At 37.9% G+C, this 20,582-nt stretch overlaps 3 protein-coding genes across 5 annotated transcripts; all 3 read right to left on the bottom strand.

The window, feature by feature from the left end:
* Positions 1–377: 377 nt before the first annotated feature.
* Positions 378–3,435, bottom strand: LOC104929279 (arrestin domain-containing protein 3). 3 transcript variants are annotated; one of them, XM_019266130.2, is made up of 7 exons: positions 3,111–3,435; positions 2,939–3,005; positions 2,709–2,856; positions 2,514–2,610; positions 1,676–1,932; positions 1,412–1,517; positions 378–1,378 (listed from the first exon to the last, which is right to left on the bottom strand). In XM_019266130.2, exons 1-7 carry the CDS (start codon positions 3,367–3,369, stop codon positions 1,242–1,244), a joined length of 1,071 nt encoding a protein of 356 aa, XP_019121675.2. In that variant the 5' UTR covers positions 3,370–3,435; the 3' UTR covers positions 378–1,241. The 3 variants fall into 3 exon arrangements, with proteins under 3 accessions (XP_019121675.2, XP_027133803.1, XP_010742056.3); XM_027278002.1 differs by having other exon boundaries at positions 378–1,370; positions 1,404–1,517; XM_010743754.3 differs by having other exon boundaries at positions 378–1,517.
* Positions 3,436–4,863: 1,428 nt separating this feature from the next.
* Positions 4,864–8,445, bottom strand: LOC104929269 (arrestin domain-containing protein 3-like). The gene is made up of 6 exons (XM_010743739.3): positions 8,010–8,445; positions 7,859–7,919; positions 7,624–7,771; positions 7,413–7,509; positions 5,894–6,150; positions 4,864–5,578 (listed from the first exon to the last, which is right to left on the bottom strand). The coding sequence occupies exons 1-6, from the start codon at positions 8,332–8,334 to the stop codon at positions 5,312–5,314; spliced, it is 1,155 nt and encodes a 384-aa protein (XP_010742041.3). The 5' UTR covers positions 8,335–8,445; the 3' UTR covers positions 4,864–5,311.
* A 6,492-nt stretch (positions 8,446–14,937) lies between these two features.
* LOC104929267 (arrestin domain-containing protein 3) lies at positions 14,938–19,687 on the bottom strand. Its single transcript, XM_010743737.3, has 7 exons — positions 19,224–19,687; positions 18,734–18,778; positions 18,565–18,625; positions 18,151–18,298; positions 16,851–16,947; positions 16,520–16,776; positions 14,938–16,335 (listed from the first exon to the last, which is right to left on the bottom strand). Exons 1-7 carry the CDS (start codon positions 19,483–19,485, stop codon positions 16,090–16,092), a joined length of 1,116 nt encoding a protein of 371 aa, XP_010742039.3. The 5' UTR covers positions 19,486–19,687; the 3' UTR covers positions 14,938–16,089.
* Between the last annotated feature and the right edge of the window lie 895 nt (positions 19,688–20,582).

Raw genomic sequence — 20,582 nt, forward strand, 5'->3', positions numbered from 1 at the left:
TCCTCCTCGTACAGTATGAATTTGGGATTTACTGAACAAGTTGAGTGGTTGCTGATTTCAGCTGTGACGTGGAGAGCCTCCCCTTTAAAACATAATAATAATAAAGCGAGTTAATTCACTCAATCAGAGTATTTGATGGTAAATTCACTGGTGGTTGTGGTTTGGTGTGGTCACAAAAAATATATTTTGCCGGTGTTGAGTGAACATGCATCTTAACCTATAACCTTAATAAAAAATAACATGTAATCATTGTACTTAGTGAGGAGCATTTATTGCGAAACTGTTCCTTACTATGTCATAATACAAGGTAAGCACAACCTGTATTTTATATAATATCAATATATGCGAATCAATATCACACTGTAGTAAACAAAGAATCAGAATCAGAATCACTTTTATTCGGCAGGTATGTGTACACACACGAGGAATTTCATTCAAATAAACATCAAACATATACAGTATATATACATAAATATCTGTGTGTATAGAAAAGGAAATGTGTGCATATAAGGATGAAATAATAAATATAAATATACACAGTATGCACAGTATGACAGTATGAGTGTAGTGATGATAAAAGGTTATTCATATTTAATATTAAACACTTTGAGGGTCCATAAGAAGTTCCAGTATGCAGTAGGATACAGCAATCAAAATTTGTTCACGTGTCTTGGGGAGTACTGCTGCATGTTTGAAACAAGTTGTATGAAACCTTTTATGACCCCAGAGGGAAGAAAGCACCTCAAATAAAAGTTAGAGAGAAGTGAACTCGTGTATCCTTTTCTCATCTGTGCTTGAGGCTAGCAATTCAAGGCTACATTACTGACATAACAAAACTAAACTGTTGGTATTTGAGTTACATGATGTGCAAGTTCTTTTTTGTCATGTGCACAACAATTACAGCATTGGTCTCGAAATCTGTGTTATCAGGCTCCCTGCAACAATGCTCACAATACATACAAAAGAAAATCACACAAGTAAATGGTAGACTCATAGACTGTACCGTGACATACAGTTGTCATGAACAAAGAAATTAGTTATAGAAACTAATATAATTTTTTGAATCAGACTGTAAAAATATTAATTTCAAGTATCCATTGGAGAAACTGCAGGCATTGGTATTTCCACGCTGACATCATTGGTTGCATCAATGAGGTTGCATTCATTTATATACTTATTTTAACTGTACATCCTGAGTGTGACAATGTTTTAGTGAGTGCAATGCTAAATCAGCGGCGTATTTACAGGTCATCCGAATGTTTGTCAGAATCAGGAAAGGAGGGGTACATTGCATATGCTCCATAGGGGGGTGGGGGTTCCACGGGTTGGGGCACTGCTGGTTTCTGTGGTGCGATGTTCCAGGATGCTTGGTTTGGGTTTGGGTTTGGGTGGGTTTGGGTTTGGTTTGGGTGCCCAAATTCTTCAAATCCATAGTCAGCAGGAACCTCAGAGGCAGGTAGGACGACTATAGGGAGTTTGATTTCTGGGTCTAAAGCACATTTGATGTTCAGACAAACCTGTGGAAGACATAGTTGATGTTATATTGTTGGATTTTCTTCTTTATAGCACTAGAATTATCATACAGTGTTTATACAATCACAATTATTTGCATTGTTTGCACTTATTAACTCCTTTGGCAAACATCATAATGAAAGAGCAATGTCTCACAGTTTACCTTCAGCCTGTACTCCAGCTTGATGATGGCGCTGTTCAAGATGGAGGGAGGTAGTTCCCTGGGGATGGTGATCACCTTGGTCACAGTCTCTTTGTTCGAGGATGCAACAGTCTCAATCTTCTCATTAAAGATCTCCTTTGTGCAAACCTTTCTGCGACCCTGGGCAAAGTAGCTCTTCTTCTCATAGAGAATGAATTTGGGCTTCACTGAACGAGTTGAGCAGTTGTTGATTTCAACCGTGACTTTGAGATCCCTACCTGTAGAGAAAACAAGAAGTAAAAAAATACATTTCAAAATAAAACACAGGACAAAGAGTCACATAAAAAAATCTGATTCTTGTGATACTTCTTTTTCTTTTTAAATCAGGATGCTTACTAATACAATGGCCAAAATTCATATACTGGTCCAATACAAATAATGCTGGGTTTTAGATGAAGGAAGGAGACAAACAATCCTTTAGTGGAGAAGTCAAGGATAGAGTGGACATAACACATTGACATGTTGTGAAAGCGGTTGAACAAATGACAAATGAATGATTGAAAAGATTTTATGACCAACAACTTCAGGAGTGGCTCCGTAACAAGTTTTTCAAAGATTATAGATAAAAGTGGAAGCTTGGCTGAGGGAGTGATTGATAAGAGAGCAGGAAGTTTGTGTATCACAAGGACTGGAGAAGGAATGATATGACAGTAAGGGAACAGTCAGGGGAAAATTCCTCCTCAGACCATTTATCTTGCCAACAGGACTTACAAGCTAGTTAATAGTGCTACAGAAAAACCTTGTGTTGTGTTTATTTCTAACAGTGAAGTCAGTTTAGATTAAGATTTGTTTAGATTACCTTGCTTGTATCCCATCCGCTTGGTGTGAACATCCATTGAAACATTTCCAGAGGCAAACACTTTGACAGATTTATTCTTACATCCAAACTGAGGTTCCTAAAAGAAAAGGCCACCATCCTAGGTTAATAACACAGTTAGATAAATGTCTATTTATTATTAAATGGTTGCTTTTTTCAAGATTAACAATTTCTTACCATAAGTCCAGGAATATCCATGTCTGCTTTGGACACAAATGTGAAGTGGATTTTGGCCTTTTTCTTCAGCTTCATTGGTTGTTTCAGCTCTGCCTTCAGCTTGTGAACAATTTTGCCTATGTGTGTTTTGAAAGTTGATGGGATCTTTCTGTGGAGTACAATAACAAAAAAATGAAAGCCACTGAATTAAAAAATCAATCTGAAAAGAAGCCAAAGTAAAGAATAGTTACCTGTTGGGAATCCTGAAGGAAAAAGGAAATACGTGTCTTCCTTTGCCAATGACTTCAGTGCCTGGAACTGAATGAATTATAAAACCTTAATCAGTATATTATTAATGGCTCATTATCTAAGTTGTTCTATTAGCTACAATGTATCACATATTGTATTAATTTAATACGTTACCATCTTGTCTCGTCTCTCTCAGGATATCATGTGTGACATTATAATATTTCTCAGTAGCCCAGTACGTATAATGTGCATATTGCCCATAATGTTCACTCCAGCAAACCCGAGCTCTTCCCTGTGCTATGAAAATAAGTGAATCGATTTTAGTTTCCTTAGAAACCTCCACGATGATTCTTCCATTAATAGTATCTCCATTTGTGAAGGTGTTGTTCCTGTTGATGGCATCATATTCGATTGAGAAATTTGTGATGGTCATTTCCTGCGCAGAAACACACACGCCAGAAAAACAAAATCTCGAATGAGACCTGGACAAAACTCACGTCTGTAAACTATGCACAGCTTCTCAGCACTATTTATATCTGCCCTCAAGCATGTAAATCCTGCCAAACCTGCTTGTCTTACCTGTGACTACAGGTGAGAGACACGTGCACACACAGTGACTGGATAAACATTCAGCCACTAACACTAAATTTATGCACTTTCCTTATGGTCTCTTGATAAACACCTCAGTGGGTGGAGTAATACCTATATTTTTAATCTGGGTTCATGATGATCACGTGTCCCTTTATCAGTGTTTCACAATTTCCATTCACTGTAGATGTTTTATGTGTTGACTGACGTAATGGAATTTTAGTCCAAAGGAAATTGACCTGGAATATTCAGAGTGGGTGATTAGAAATATAAATAAATAATAAAAGTACATAAGCTTAATCTTATCTTACTCGTGAGTGACTCATCTCTACCTTATTTTACCATTATTTAACCACATGGGTCAACAATAACACGGCCAAGAGGCAGCAACAGGAAGCAAGACAATACAAGACTTTAAAACATACAGTAGATACAGCTAGTGCAAACAAACAGTGTGTATCCACATGTTCACAGTGAACACAGTTTGTTGGGAAAACATTTTTTCATAGGTTCATAAAAAATACAAAAATGGTGGTCCACAGAGTTTAAAAATGCTATGATCAATAAGTTTGGCACCTGAAATAAGATCCTGATCACTGTAATTGTATTTTTTGTAGCATCTTCTTAAACACATTTTATTGTGTAAATCAACCACAGTTTACAAAAAATAAAATGAAAACAATAACCTAAACTGTGAGTGGGTGGTCAGAATCATAATCATGTATGCTCCTGTGGTTGCTTGTTAACCACCTCAGGGAGCAGAGTGATCAGATGGTCACATGCCTCTCTTACTCATTATGCTCAGTATGTCATGTGAGAACATGACATACTTTGGGATTATGTCACACAAATTTCCATTCACTCTCACAGTTGTTACCGTTGACCTGGAATATTCAGAGTAAAAGTCCCTACGCTAAATCTTATTTTAAGTCAGTGTCAGTGACTCAACCACTCGAATCTGACTTTAACCAGATTAGACAATGACAATATGTCAATATAAGAAGTGTATTGAATTATTTACAATGAACACAACTACTAGAAGATGTACTGATTTTCATGGACATGAAATACAGTATTTCTTTTATTATTATTTTTTTTGTCAGGATGTAGCTGTCTTGTGATATTATGTTTTAATGTCGTAGTCTTAAGGCAGCAGGTGGAACATAATGAAGTTTGTTCACAGGTCTCGGGTAGGTCTGCTGCATGTGTGAAGTTTTATAAACCCTTTTGGTGATGTTTCCAGACCTTTGTAGTGATTTCTTATCTGTGCTTGAGACTAGCAGCTCAAGGTAACACTAGCCACTAGTGGCATAACAAAACCAAACTGTTGGCATTCAGGTTGCATGGGTAGTGTAAGTATTTTATTTGTTATATGAACAACAATTACATCAAGTTTTCTGAAAAGCCATTGAATCTCTAAGTGAGCAGCTCTGGTCACCATCTTGGTGACTTCGCCAACTTCCAGCTAGTTCAAAGATAGGCAAAGACACGGAGCATGCATGGAGCTGAGGTGGTCCGACGAAGCCTGGTTGCTAAAACCAGCCACCTGTGACACATTGTAGCTTTATGATTTACATTTTTACAAGTAAGCCATATAAACACACACCACACAGCTGTCATAAACAGAGAAATTAGTTATAGAACTCAAAACCATTTTTTGAACCACGCTTTCAATATATTTATTTCTGTTCTTCTATATCCATGCTGCATCAATTCTGATCCTTATTTTAACTGTACATCATGAGTGTGACACGTTTTAGGAGTGCAATCCTAAATCAATGGTGTATTTACAGTGCATCCGAATATTTGTCAGAAGCAGGAAAGGAGGGGTACATCGCATATGCCCCATAGGCGGGTGGGGGACCCACATGTTGGGGCACTGCTTGTTGTTGTGGTGCCATGTTCCACGGTGTTTGGTTTGGATACCCAAATGCTTGAAATCCATAGTTAGCAGGAGGAGGTGCTTGATTCATAGCAGGAGCCCCATAGGCAGGCAAGATGACAATGGGTAATTTGACTTCAGGGTCTGTAGCATATTTTATATCAAGGTAGACCTGTGGGAAACACAGTATTATCGTATTATATACAGTCACACTTACTTACATTGCCCTTTTGTATATTTTAGATAATTAACGTAGCAGAAAAGCTAAGCCATTCCCTTGAAAGACATGCTTGTAATATCAGTAATAGATTTTTATGTGACCAGTAAAAAAAAAAAAAACTCATTCACTAGCTTAAAGTACAAATAAGACATTTTCAACAATGAAAACGGGAACAAAGAAAAGCAGCACAAGCTTCCCATTAACAAAGAATGCCTCAGAAAGAGGAAATGCAAAATTATCCTCTGACCATGAAATAATGCGGTTTACCTTCAGCCTGTACTCCACCTTGATGATGGAGCAGTTCAGGATGGAGGGCTGTAGTTCCTTGGGGATGGTGATCACCTTGGTCACAGTCTCTTTGTCGGAGGGGGGGACATCCTCCACCTTCTCCTTAAGGATGTCGTTTGTGAAAAGTTTCCTGCGACCCTGGGCAAAGTGACTCTTCTTCTCGTACAGCACAAATTTGGGCTTTACTGAACGAGTTGAGCGGTTGCTGATTTCAACCGTCACTTGGATATCCTCACCTGTAAAACGGAGTAAATAAAGTGAAGTCAGCAAAAAAAAAAAAAGACTTTTAGTTGCTGAACATGAATATTCTCTTTCTTAAAAACAAAATGAAACACAAAATATTGAACTAAATCACTGAGAAGTATTCATTACGAAACTATTAATCAACAGACAGAAAAGATCCAGTGTATAAGGGGGCTCTATGAATATAATAAATGTTGTTTCATTAGTTTATAATCATCTGAAAAACCTTAGAATGAACCTTTTATTTCTACTGACATTTCAGGTCCTCTTCCACAGTCCACCATGTTGAATCACCATATTTCTACAGTAGCCCAGAACGGACAAACTGAACACTGAACTGACACTTCACATTTTCTGCTTGTTTTGTGTCCACCATAGTTTTTCCTTCATGCTCAGAAGGTGCGCATAAATTGAAATGGTTGTACTCCACAATTACACCACCAGATGCCACTGGTCCACCAGGACATGTGTGTTCTTTCTAAAGCAAATTAGTCACAGCTTCATTTTATTCTTAAATCCTGTCAGCAGCAGCCTGAGCAACACAGAAACACGGACAGGCGAGCTCTGATAATAAAAGATTTTGCCATAAATTTAGGAGCTGAATTAATAACAATTCAAAAATCATCTCTTTTTTTGACCGAGTATAAAGACAGAGCATAACTGTGGCTCTATCATGAATGTAGTTGAGTTGTGTTGCCCAAATAAACAGCATGGAAGAAGGCTGCAGGAAAATTACACACAGCAGATTCAGCTGGTTCAAAACAGAGCAGCTGCTTATAATATAAATGTATTTTCTTGTAGCATTTTCTTGAAAATCAATCACATCAAGATTTCTATTCAGAAAAAAAATTTAATATATTTAAAATCATGGTCCAAGTTGTTCCGGCCAACACAAATTCAATTTGAATAAACTTTCCATATGCCTGTGCAGACGCTTTTTGCACTTATTATTTATTTTGGCCATCTTACAAAAAAAAAGAAAAAACAAAGAAAAAAAAGTTCCAACCAAAGATAAAATCAAACCTAAGTCTTTGGACTGCACCTTGCCAAAATCCACCCACACGTTATAATCCCTGTTAACCTTTAGGGACTTTTTGTTTGTAGCAAGTCAGACTGGCTTAAAAAATAACAAAACATTTCTAAGGGCACTCCCTCCACACAGTGTGTTGTTACCAAACAAGAGCTGAAATAAACTAGGTGTGTCCAGTTAGTGAACAAAGAAAGGCAATGGATCGAAATCCCTCTGCCAGATTACCTTGCTTGTATCCCATCCGCTTGGTGTAAACATCCATTAAAACATTCCCAGAGGCAAACACTTTGACAGACTTATTCTTGCAACCATGCTGAGGTTCCTGGAAAAAAAAGAGACCACCATCTCAGATTATTAACACAATTAGATAATCGTCTCTTCTGTTTGGAGAACATTTATTAAATGGTTGTGTTTTTAAAGAATGGTCATTTCTTACCATGAGTCCGGGAATATCCATGTCTGCTTTGGACACGAATGTGAAGTGGGCTTTGGCCTTTTTCGTCAGCTTCATTGGTTGTTTCAGCTCTGCCTTCATCTTATGAACAATTTTGCCCACTGGCGTTTTGATAGTTGATGGGATTTTTCTGTGAAGTACAATAATAGAAAATTAATTACCGGACGTAAAACATCAATGAATCATCATGAATGAAGACAAAGTAAAGAATAGTTACCTGTCTGGAATCTGGAAGGAAAAAGGAAATACATGTCTTCCTCCACCAATGACTTCAGTGCCTGGAAAACAATTAATCATGATAAAACTTATTATCTAAGTCGCATAACTAAAATAACATGACATGTCAGTGGTCAAATTTAATACATTACCATCTTGTCTCGTCTCTTTTAAGATATGTTGTGTTACATCATAATATTTCTCCTCAGACCAGTATGTTTGATGTTGTGCATGATGATGATGAGCATGATGGGCATGATGAACATGATGAGCATGATGAGCATGATGAGCATGATGGTTTCCATGATGTTCAGTCCAGCGAACCCGAGCTTCTCCCTTTGCTGTGAAAACAAGCGAATTGATTCTAGTTTCCTTAGAAAGCTCCAATATTATTCTTCCATTGATGATATCTCCATTTGTGAAGGTGTTGTTGCTGTTGATGGCATCATATTCAAGTGAGAAATTTGTGATCGTCATTTTCCTACAAATACACAAAATACAGCAGAAAATCAAAATCTCCCTTGAGACCAAGACAGAACTCGAGCCTGTGAACAACGAGTATGAACAACCAACCTCCCTGCAATATTTACATGTGAGCTCAAGCATGCAAATCTTGTCAAACCTGTTTTTCTAGCTGGTCAGCGATACCCTGAGCAGTGTAAATATGCATAAGGCAAAGAGGAAGAAGAAGAAATAAAGAAAAAAAAACTGTTAGACTAGCTCTTTTGTGAAGTTGGTGACTCATCACTACTTAAACAATGTCACACCTGTATGTCAAGTTCAGTTTTTGTCCTGACTCCATGTTTGTTTTGTGACTTCCTGTTTTATTTTGGAAATTAACTCTCTAACCTCTCGTTTCAGGTCACTTGCCCTTCCTCATGTGTCACCAGTCTGATTGTCTTCCCTGATACCTGATTGTGTCCACCTGTTCCCCATTTCCCTCCATGTGTGTTTATAGTCTGCGTCTCCCTTTGTCCTGTGCGTCAAGTCTGTTGTCCTGATCACCAGCCCTCTCGTCATAGTCAAGTCTGAATTAATCTTGTAGTCTAGTTTTTGTTTTATAATATTATAATAAAGTCATCAAGTCTTGTACTCTGCATTCGAGTCCTCTGTTTGAGTTACCTAGTTGTCAAAACAATGTTGCAGGTATTATGGATAATCCACAAATTCATTTGCAGACTATTTGTGTGTGCGTGTGTGTGCGTGTGTGTGTGTGTGTGTCAAAATACTAAAATGGTGATCCATGAGTGAGTCCATTATCTAACAGAGGCATGATTGTACGGATGTTTCCAAAAAAATACCATTTGCAATATTCCCATCAAATTTATTCCAAGGTTCAAACCGCAAGACAAAACAGGAGCAAGTATTAAAATATCAGACAAGTAACAAAGACACAGCTGTACAGTGGCTGAGGTATATTTAAGTTCAGTGAAATAGGACAGAGAAATGTGATAGCACAACAAGTACATTCAGTCACAACACTCACACAAATACTGACTACAATCAACATTTATGTATTATATCTGTTCTTACATAACAGCAAGGTTTATAAGAATCTGATTTACTTTATTCAAATTAGTAAAGGATATGATAATGATCATCAGATTATTTTGGGATACGTATAGCTGGGGTACCACAGCAATTAAGTATAACTCTTTTAGAAAATCGGGGGATTTGAAAGCGACTGACTGACTAACTGCCATGGATAAACTGACCTTTATCTGTAAAACAAATAGAGCCCAATTATTATAACAATATTTAGTTATAGTTTGTTTAGTTACTCTGAGCCTCACAGAATCACACACCGGACAAAATCCTGCAGCTCTAAATGAAGACAGCAAGTATCTGAAATTCTGCAAGGATCCCTTTGTCTTTGCCACTATTTGTTTTACAGTTGTTTTTATTGATGGTGAATGATGTGACCCTTTTTCCACTACAGTCCAATTCCTAACATGTAGAGAAATATTAGGCCTAGTGAGGTATAAAAGAGGCTGCTTGGGCCCTTGTGAGAGGAGTCTGGTGTGGTTAGAGTAGAGGTAACTTCTTTTTTTTTCCTTGGACAATAAACTACTATTTTTAAGCCTAGCAAATTCTCAAGGAGTTTTGCAAATAGCCAGGCTATTTAGCCAGAACCCCTGAGACACTCCTTGCTTTAAGAAAACAAATGCTCCCTAGCACAAGATGATGATACTGTATTGTGATAGCTAGCTAAGTATCTTCACAGCTTGCTGCCCTCGAAATTTATCAATGGAGGGCTCATTCCAGATGCTTCATACGCAGGTGGGGGAACCATAGGTTGGGGTTATACGGGTGGTTGTGGTGGCACAATGCCATATGTTGGTGGGTTTGTGCTGCCAACCAGTGGCGTCACTAGGCCTATTTTAGGGGGGCTTCTCAAGCCCCCCTAAATAATTTGGTGGTGTTTTATTATTATTTTTATTTATTAAATTTTTTTTTCACAAAAAAATGCCTATTTATGCAATACAAAGTGGCCAGAATATGAGTTTAAACCAATAATCATATAAACTGTCATTATTCACTTAAATATGATCATAAATCTCATTTCATCGGGTACGGTAGAGAGAGCCCCTTCAGTGCGTCATTATACAATCCATTCCACTTTTTCATATAGAGAACGCCCACATCACTGAAATTCCAGTCCATGTTTTCCATGCGACCCTGCTCACTGCCGCTTGCGTGTTTACCTCTGAAGTACACAGAGCCGAACCTCACAGCGGCAAGAGCAGAGCGCGAACGCATGGGTGAAGGATGGACATTAGAGCCTTTTTCAAGAAAGTAAGCATTCATCACTGCTGGTAGTAACACTTAGCTAACAGCAGAAAAGTTCCATGACACACACACACAAAGATGGAGAGAAACATGGTTATTGCAAAGCAGTAGTGGACACATTAAAAAGTAATGTAAAGTGAAAAGGTATATTGCAAATAATGGGCAAGACATATGGGGGTTGAGACCAAGTTTTCATTCCTGGTTTAATGGCTCCACATTGGTGCAGATTTCTAGTTTTCTAGCAGGTGGAGGGGAAAATAGGATGGGTGAAAGAGGGGCAGGGGAGTTAACCATCGTGATGGCCTGGTTTATGAAGATGTTGGTAAGTCTAGGGTGGTGGTTAGAGAACAGTCTTCTCCTGTATAATGTTTCCATGATGATGAGTTATGAAACACTTGCCCTCTTCATTTTGTGCAGGTATGTATGGCACCTGCAATTGTTTTTATTTGTATTTTAGCACAATTTAACTGGTGTTGTTTAGCTGGTAAAGCAGCTGAAGGTGTATGGAGGTGTCATCGTCTTAGATTAATCAATTGATTGACAAAGCTTTAATTGGTGCTCTGAAAATTTTTTCGGCGCGTGCAATAACTTTTCTCCTCTATGGGCTAAGCCACCCCAGTTTCTTAAACCTAGTGACGTCCCTGCTGCCAACTGGTTAAAATCCAAAGGCAGAAGCAGCAGGTGGTGGAGCCACATCAGGAACCTGAGAGGCTGGCCAGATGACAATGTGAAATTGGACCTCTGGATCGAAAGCATATTTGACATCGAGGTAGACCTGGGGGAAATATTGTTCCTTGTGAACATACGTATTTTTCAACTCACAAATATGCAAAGAGTTTTTGATATTATGCTAATATTTATATGCATGTAATAATTGTTGATTTTGGACTATATGGGGAAAAAAATATATTTGTTTGTTAAGTTAATATCCAGACATAAACTTCTTCATGCTTACCCTGAGTCTGTACTCCACTTTGATGATATTGCAGTTGGTGATGGAGGGCTTCAAACCATAGGGGATGGTGATAACACGTCTGACTGTTTCATTAACAGATAGAGGGATGGGCTCTCCCACTTCTTTTATGAGGTCTTCGGAATCCTCTTTTGTACCTCTGTTTGCAATGAAGATATGCTTACTGTACAAACAGTACTTGGGCTTGATGTCACGAGTCGAGTTGTTTTGAATGTAGGCCACAACCTTTATTTCTTCTCCTGTGAAAAAGACCAGAAATGTCAATTAATAGATAATGATTGATAAATATAATAAGTGCCAATATCAGGATTAAGGTTAGTGTTCACCCTCGATATCCACATCCATAGCTACTGTTCCTGAGTTGAGGAATTTCAGTGTTTTATCCTTAGACTCGCGCTGTGGTGCCTGAAAAAAGATGAATTCATGAATTCCTGTGGTGTTTTTTTGTTTTTGTTTGTTTGTTTCATTAATTGAAATGTCCCCTTTATTAAAGTGGAAAACAAATATTGCGTACAATCCATTGCTGACACCAAATTCAAAATAGATATCAAAATCAGAAATGATCTTGTCAGTTGTTAGTTGACACCACCCATTTTTATCATGTCCCTTATGGACTACAATGAAAGTGTACATAACCTATTTTGGCCTTGATTTTGTCCATAGAGTTCTGTGCTAACTGATCACAAATTCTCTGTCAAATATGTCCAATCCTAGAGGCAGTTTCTTGCCGGTACTACACAAGGACTTTAGTCATTCAACCATTGCAGTTTTTTCCCCTTGTTGGAATGACAGGAATGAAGATGTAACTTAGCACATTCCATTAGATCACGGCACGGGTCTGCTTTTTCCACAAAGACGATCTTAGTTGGAATCCTCATTGATCTGCTCAGCCTGGCTTCCAGTGTGTACACAATTTTACCAGCAGAGCCTTTAAATGAAGAGGGGATATCCCTAAAGCGCAAGAGGAGAAGGCCAGAAGAACATGAGCAACTCGACATTTTTTATGTAGTGCACATACATGAAAGCAAGCATTCAAAAGAATGATTACGTACTGGAAAGGGAACTGAAACGTGAATGGGTAAACGTGGCATCCCGGGGCAACAACATTGGCGTCTGAAAAGTAACAAGAAAATCAAGGGTTATTGATAAATCATTTATTTTACAATCTTTGCAAGTTTGAACTGGCCTTTTGAACTTGGACGGTCTTGTGAAATACTTACATGGTTCTCCTTTCTGGTTAGTCAACAGTATTTGGTTGTCATCTCCTGGGGACATGACAAAATGCGGGGTGATATTTCTCGATGAATGACTTCCAGTTTTTCCTCAGTTACTTTGGTACATTTCTCAGATCAGAATTGAAATTCTCAAAACGGATTGATCTTCACATCATAAAAGCAAACAAGCAAGAGGTTTCTTACATTATCAATTACTGAAATCTTGGTGATCAAAATGTATTATAATGGTTCTCTGTTGAGTTCTCTTAACTCCTCAAAACACCTTGGCATCAGTTCATTGCTTAAGTCTACCCCATGTTTACCTGCAAACTTGCTGAATCAGTTGGAAGAAGAAAAAGAGGAGGAGGATAAGTCTGTGTGATAGAGGTGTGGCAAAACAGTGTCTGAGGTAGAAGCCTCAGATGACCCTGTGAGCTGCCATGGATGCAGCACAAGAGTGAAAAGCCTGCAGAGACTGGATGAGACATTGGAAAAGGCTGCATTGCAAGAGAAGATATTAGTTTGTGATGTGGATGAGAATCTATGGCCTGCCCATAGACATATATAAAGATAGAGCACATGACTCTAAAAGTAAAGCCAAATCTTGATTGCCCCCTGGTGACTGACTGCAGTAATCAACTCCAACACGTCCATAGTAGTAGATGGGACATGGGCCAAACTATAAAATTTAAAAAATTAAAGTACACATAAAATATTTTCCCCCAAAGATGGTTTCTGTCATCTTAGGTGGTTGTTATTACGCTGATGTATGTTCAATTGTCCATTTGTATGATAAGTTTGATTTGAATTAGATATGATGTTATTCGATGCTATAAAAAAATCATGAAACCTGAGTGGGACATAGATACCCTGAATCCAACCACCAAACACTACTGCTGTGCAGATTCTGGCTTCAAATGACATCACCAGCACATGACGGGAACAGATGTCAGCACTGACATGTTCGGAAATAGAGGTATAAATAGAGAGATAAATATCTTTTGCTGATAAAACATTGTGTGCCGTTTGTATGAATTGTGAATCTTTAAATGTTTAAAATATTTTGCAGATGTTGAGCAATGTGAGAAATGTACAGGCTGGGAAAAACTGTAAACAACTAATAATATCAAAACATTTCGAAACATTGATTAATTGATTAATCTACAAATAATTTCAGTTTAATAAATCAATTTATCAACATTGGAAGAAATCCTATTTTTTAATATGATTATATTGGTGTTGGGTGTATTTACCCCCTACTCCCCTGTATATAATATACCTACTATACTGTAATATAACATCATTACAACTTTACTATTAGTAATTCTTATTATAATTCTTAATTTGTTATTCATTTTTACTTACCGTCACCCCGAATGAAGTAATGTCTAACGCTGAAGAACTTCTCTTTGGAGTAGTACATGATAATAACTTGACCAATCTCCGTGAACCACAAGCAACATGCTTTCCCCTTGAATTTAACAAACAGAGATTTTATACGGCATTCTTTGGCCACTTCGAGCGTGATCTGACCTGAGATGTAGTCACCGTTGGTAAAAATGTTTTTCTCATTAATAGGATTATAGGTGACTTTGAGTCTCCTGACGGTACACGACATGATGCGCTGTCTAGAAAATTCCAAAGGTAAGTGGAGCAAAAACAGAGAATGCAGTGGGTGTGTCAGAGACTTCAAGGAGGACCGTGGTAGATTTCCACCTCCCGTTATTTGTTTAGTCAGACACTCATTTCATTATTTATTCAATGAATGGTGTGTAGACACCTCTCATCTGTTTCTGAGGTTAAATAACTGGATACTTCCCCAATCCTATGTAATTTCCAGTGACACTCTGGTGATCTGATAGAACATGATGCATTGCTTTAGATGTAAACTACCCAGCAGGATATAAATAAGTTAAAATGAGATCAACCTTATAGCAATAATATGCAACATGCACGTGATTGCAGCAGTAATATGAACCCAAAAACATCAGTTGGTTAATGAACGTTAATAAACATAATATCTTTTGACAGAGATCATGAAACTCTTCAAATCAACAAAGAGAGGCGACTTTTAACAATGGCTCACAGCAGATAGCTGGTTCAAACAGAGGAGCACACGGGATATGCACCGATTTTCTTGAAAATGCATCATGTCAGGATTTCGATTCATTGAAAAAAGTAAAATATGTGTTTAAAAATCAGACAATAAAATAATGATACAGGTCAAATTCAATTCAAATAAACTTTCTGCAGAATCATTCTCTTTATGTGCATATGTGTGTGCAAATAAGTGCTTATGAATGAGAATCATTAATCATCATTAAGTTTTCTGATCAGCCAGTCATAGTGGGTCTGAACTCAGACAGAGAATAGAAAGTATGCCTTAAGTGCCTCAGGAGAACAACCTCTCTGTGAAGCAGGGCTAAAGTTGATGGATGAGTTGACTTAACACGATCTATCAGCATATCTGCCACTTCATCCTGTCTAGGATTGGTGAGAAAGGGTGTCAAAATACCAGTCAGCACAATATTTTTAATCCTGTATTTTCAGTTTTTTTAAATGTCCTCAGTTTGTATACACTTTAGACTACATCTTACAACATCATGATCTTTTGGCAGGATGGATAAGCATTCATCACTCTGCTTCCGACAATGATTTATGTAAGTTTATGTAAATGCCCCGGATAGGCTTTCTCTTTGAAATAAGGAGACATGAGTTCACGAGACATCTAAAACCTCTTCAGATGAAACATCTTTGTTACTTACAATTAGTTTAACAACAGTTTAAGTCATATATATCAAAACAATTGCAGTTATAAAAATAATTTCTCTCACATTTGAGATAGAGTTAGAGAGAATAAAACCAGAGGTATCTAAAATTCTGCAAGGATCCCTTCTTCAACATTATTCACTTTCAATTTTTTGGAAATGCGACACAATCTACAGGTTGTCCAACGCATAATGTATGTATGTATAGGAATAAAAAAGCGATGGACCACATTAAGGGCCATAATGGCAGTTTCTACCAAACAGGTTCACACTGACCAGAGTCAGAAAATTCCTGCTTTCTGAAAACACATGCCCTCTAGCACAAGATGATGAGTAAAAAATTGTCTAATTAATAAGTACAAGTCTAGATAGCTAAACAGCAGTAAATAAACTGTAGCTGTAACATAAAGCTTGCATAACACATTAGAAAAAGAAAAAATAACGTCATTGTATTTTGAGGTATTCATCTGTCCAAGTATCTTTCCACTCACTTACTGTCAAAATCTATCAAAGGAGGGTACATGCCATATGCTCCATAGGGAGGTGGGGGAGCTGTAGGTTGGGGTGCTGGTGGTGATTGTGGTGGTGCAATGTCCATCGTGTTCACCAATGGTTCAAATCCAAAACCAGAAGCAGCAGGTGGTGCCATAGCACCAGGAATCTGAGAGGCCGGCAGGATGGTGATGGGAAATTTGATCTCTGGGTCTGAAGCATATTTGACATCGAGGTAGACCTATGGAAAATATCGTTGACGTTATAATGTTGGATTTTAATTTTTCTATATATATTTATATACAATTATTAGTGCATAACCAACTCCTTTGGCAATCACCATGTACAATGAGAGAGGGATAATTCAAGTTCCTTCTGGTTTAGCAAAGTGCAGCTCCATGATATTTGACAAAGGTGTAGCTTACCCTGAGTCTGTACTCCACTTTCATGTTACTGCAGTTGGTGATGGAAGGCTCCATGTCATGGGGGATGGTGATGACTCGTGTAACCTTTTCACTGGCAGATGGAGGGATGGGCTCTCCCACTTCTTTTATGAGGTCTTTAGTGCTGAGTCTTCTTTTTCCATTTGCAAAGAAGCTGTGCTTACGGTACACACAATACTTGGGCTTGATGTCACGAGTCGAGTTGTTCTCAATGCAGGCCACAACCTTCATTCCTTCTCCTGCGAAAAATACCAATGTCAAAACAACCTATGATATAAGAATGATAAGAGTCAGTATCGTTTTGAGGTCTCACCTTGGAAGAAACCTGTTTTTTCAATATCCACATCCATGGCTACTGTTCCTGAGTTGAAGAATTTCATTTTCTTATCCTTAGACTCATGCTGTGGTTCCTGAAACAAGACCAGATAAATTAATGCAATATACGTAGGCTACAGTCACACATATGAGGGACAAATGCTATTGGTTTAGGCTTCACCAGTCAAAGTTCACCAATGCTGAACTCCATGTAAAACAGAGATGTAAATCTGCTTTGCTACAGAAAGTCAAGGTTTTGTTCAGCCCTTTGCTTGCATAGAAAGGAATTGAACAGGAGCCAAATATACTCAACTTGCCTGAGTCTGTACTCCACTTTGATGTTACTGTCACTGTGACCGTAGTCTAAAACAGGACCGGCCCCAGGATCTCGGTTGGCTAATAACTCATTAAACATACACAGGCACACAATAGAGATGGACAAATTAAACATCAAATCTTACTTTCTTTGAGGGTTGGCAAACAGCTACAAACACTGTGTGAAAAGTAAACACAGTTTGTTAAAAGACTCTGAATCCTGCCGTATCATTTTGTCCAGAAAACAAACTAGTTATTAAAGCCTGGAGTTCTTAGATTAACTATTTTGTTGTTGGATTTGTTAAAATTTTTTTTGTTAAGTCAAAGAACTAAATATTTACTGAAGACTACCAAAGAAAAGAATCAGGCTACATTGATTATTTTACATCATCATACTAAGCAAAAACCTCTGATTGTGATCAATGAGAACGTTTCAGAGGGTCCCTGTAACCATAGTAACTTTACACCTGGTCAGAAACCATAAAAGCTCACAGCGCCAGAGGAGGGTAAGGCAGCCACATAATGAAGCTATTGTCGCACATTCCAGACAAAGTTGTTATTTCACGCATGGCACACAACAGGTGATTCTCCGTGCCAGGCATGTTCTCACATGTTGGCAAGACAAACCACAAAACGAACTAACTGTGACAAAAACAGATGACATTGACACAGCAGCATGGCAATAAAAGTTTTAAATAAAAAGTTGACAGATTTGCTTAGGGGCTGCCAGTAATGACTATGAGACCCACGCAGCTCTCACTCCACATGTCCATTAATCTGCACGTTCACATTTCTTGCTTTACCATGATGGTCTGAAAAACTCACTACTGCATGGTGCTGCTTGTCTGCCTCTATGCTGTACGTACAAAGTGACAGTGAATGTGCCTTGGGTACTATACAGAAGGGCTGTATTTTAGTTATTTAGCCAACACATTTTTTTTTTCTTGTTGAAATGACAGGCATGAAGATTTGACACCACATACCTTTAGTTCAGGGTCACTGCACATGTCTTTTGTCACAAAGTTGATGTTAATTGAGTCTTTCTTGTCAATCCTCATTGATCTGCCCAGCCTGGCTTTCAGGGAGTACACCGTTTTACCATAAGAGCCAGTGAAGGAGGAGGGCATATCCCTAAAGCACAAGAGAATAAGAGCATGAATGATTAAGTGCACATGTTTATGCATCGCATGTGCATAGAAGAAACTACTCAGATGAGTACAGACTCTATAAAATAACACAAACTTTAACTTTCTATCAAAATAAACTGCAGTTGCAAAAACCTGAGGTTGATCTATTAAGATGTTAGATAATATGCAAGTCATATATTTTATTGTTTAAACAACTATGTATGGAGAAGATAAGGCACCATCCAGCTAATCGAAAGAATAATTACTTACTGGAAAGGGATCTGAAAGCTGAATGGGTACACATGCCATCCTGGGGCAAGAACATTGCTGACTGAAAAGTAACAAGAGATTTCAGAGCTCCTTAACAACTTTTACAAGCTTTCAGGTTTCAACTTGCCATTTGGATGTAAGGACCTCACCACAAACTTAAAATACTTACATGGTTCTGCGTTTTTGCCCGTCAGTAATATCGCGCCTTCCTCTCCTGGAGATAAAAAAATCAGCGCGCATTAATATTTGTAACATTCCTGAAGCTGATAGTCACATTAGACTAATAAACTAACACGTTTGGCACTTTTGCATGATAAATGACATAAACAAGTCAAAACATCCCCTGTTGATAGACTGATCAGTTTATCTACTAATCATTTAAGTATAAAAAAAACAACAACTAAATGACGTTTGGTTCAATCCCTTTCAATGCACGCTCCGTGCATTGAAAGGGATTGAACCAAACGTCATTTAGTTGTTTATTGATTTTTTTTAATAAACTAAAACGATCAACTTCGGCAAATCAACTAAATGACCTTTGGTTCAATCCCTTTCAATGCACGCTCCGTGCATTGAATGGGATTGAACCAAACGTCATTCAGTTGTTTTTTTTATATACTAAAATAATCACTTCTGCAAAACTTTGTTCACCGACTCACCTTTGTGATCCTCGCCTCGAATGAAGTAATGTTTAATGCTGAAGTACTTGTCCTTGGAGTGGTACGTGACAGTAGTGTTACCGTGCCTCTCTGTCCACAAGACTTCTGATTTCCCTTTGAACTGCACACGCAGGAAGGTTAGTTGGCATTCTTTGGTCACTTCTACCCTGACCTCGCCCGAGACGCAGTCCCCGCTGGTGAACGTGTCTTCCTCATTAATGGGTTTGTAGGTGACTTTGACGCTCTTTATGGTGCCAGGCATGATGCGTCGTTTAGGAAAAACAATCTGGGTAGAATTTTGTAAATATTTTTTGTTTTTCTTTTTTTCTTTTTTTTACTGTGGTAATAAAGTTAGGGCTATACTAAATCCTGTTACCGGCAGGGACCCTGAACAATTAACATTTAGTGCTTTTAATGATTTAATCACCGTTATCACCGCATTTTTTTGTTGTTGTTTTGTAATATACAATTTTTATAAATTTGTTAATAAAAAGTTGTTGTTTTTCTTGTTTTTGCCAAAAAGTAAACATCCAGCATGCAGACCCCTCTAATGCCCAACCCTGCCTGGCTCCCCTATCTACATGAAATGGTATGGTCCTGCTCCCAAGCCCTTGGGTAACGTCTTAGTTTGTTCCTCTTCAAAACAACTTTTATTATGCAAGCTACTGCATGGTTTATGTAGGTACAATCAATAGGCAATCACCAAAACCGATCTTGAATTGTCGCTACAACACATCTTGTCGTTATACAACGGTTTGGATTGGTCTGACATGATAAGACTGGGTGTGGTCTGCCTTCAGAGGAGGTTCATACAGTTCATGTAATTTGAATCGGGTTTAACCACTGGTTGAAACACACAAACAATATGTAGTGGCTTTGTTTTTGCCACTGTCCTACACTACCTGATAATGTCAAGTTCTGTGGGACAGCAATATTCAGATAAAGTAGGACACACACTTTCTTTATTTTTACTTATGCCATAAAAAGTATAATAATATATTTAATATAAAACAACAACTGGTATCCTCATACATGTAAGTCATACACCACACCCGATCTATCTGAGGACATTACGCCACCCACTTATTAACCCACATGCTGAACAACTGCACAGCTGCAGGCTGCATGGCTGAAAATAAATTTTATTTTACTCAATACTGTTAAAAAATTGGATTGATAAGAATTGGATATTGCAGCGTCACACTTTGAACAATCCACTTTATTGTTTATTATTTTTATTATGCCACTTGTTTAGTACCTCCCACTCATGATCTCCTTTCACCTGTAAGCCTGTTTGTCAGATATTCTTTCTTTTCCCATAGTATTGATTTAGATATATTATAGAAATCCATCTGTTAC

This window comes from Larimichthys crocea, chromosome III (genome assembly GCF_000972845.2).
Source record: "Larimichthys crocea isolate SSNF chromosome III, L_crocea_2.0, whole genome shotgun sequence".
NCBI classification, from domain to species: domain Eukaryota; kingdom Metazoa; phylum Chordata; class Actinopteri; family Sciaenidae; genus Larimichthys; species Larimichthys crocea.

Excerpts from the sequence above, each read along its gene's own strand:
- LOC104929279 (XM_010743754.3), bottom strand. The coding sequence starts at position 3,369 with ATGACCATCACAAATTTCTCAATCGAATATGATGCCATCAACAGGAAC. Across the intron at positions 3,006-3,110 it reads GAGAGAGACGAGACAAGATG|TTCCAGGCACTGAAGTCATT; the intron begins GTAACGTATTAA and ends TAATTCATTCAG. Across the intron at positions 1,933-2,513 it reads GCGGATGGGATACAAGCAAG|GTAGGGATCTCAAAGTCACG; the intron begins GTAATCTAAACA and ends TTTTCTCTACAG.
- LOC104929269 (XM_010743739.3), bottom strand. The coding sequence starts at position 8,334 with ATGACGATCACAAATTTCTCACTTGAATATGATGCCATCAACAGCAAC. Across the intron at positions 7,920-8,009 it reads AAAAGAGACGAGACAAGATG|GCACTGAAGTCATTGGTGGA; the intron begins GTAATGTATTAA and ends ATTGTTTTCCAG. Across the intron at positions 7,772-7,858 it reads TCCTTCCAGATTCCAGACAG|AAAAATCCCATCAACTATCA; the intron begins GTAACTATTCTT and ends TGTACTTCACAG.
- LOC104929267 (XM_010743737.3), bottom strand. The coding sequence starts at position 19,485 with ATGCCTGGCACCATAAAGAGCGTCAAAGTCACCTACAAACCCATTAAT. Across the intron at positions 18,626-18,733 it reads GGGCAAAAACGCAGAACCAT|TCAGCAATGTTCTTGCCCCA; the intron begins GTAAGTATTTTA and ends GTTACTTTTCAG. Across the intron at positions 16,777-16,850 it reads AAAAACAGGTTTCTTCCAAG|GAGAAGGAATGAAGGTTGTG; the intron begins GTGAGACCTCAA and ends TATTTTTCGCAG.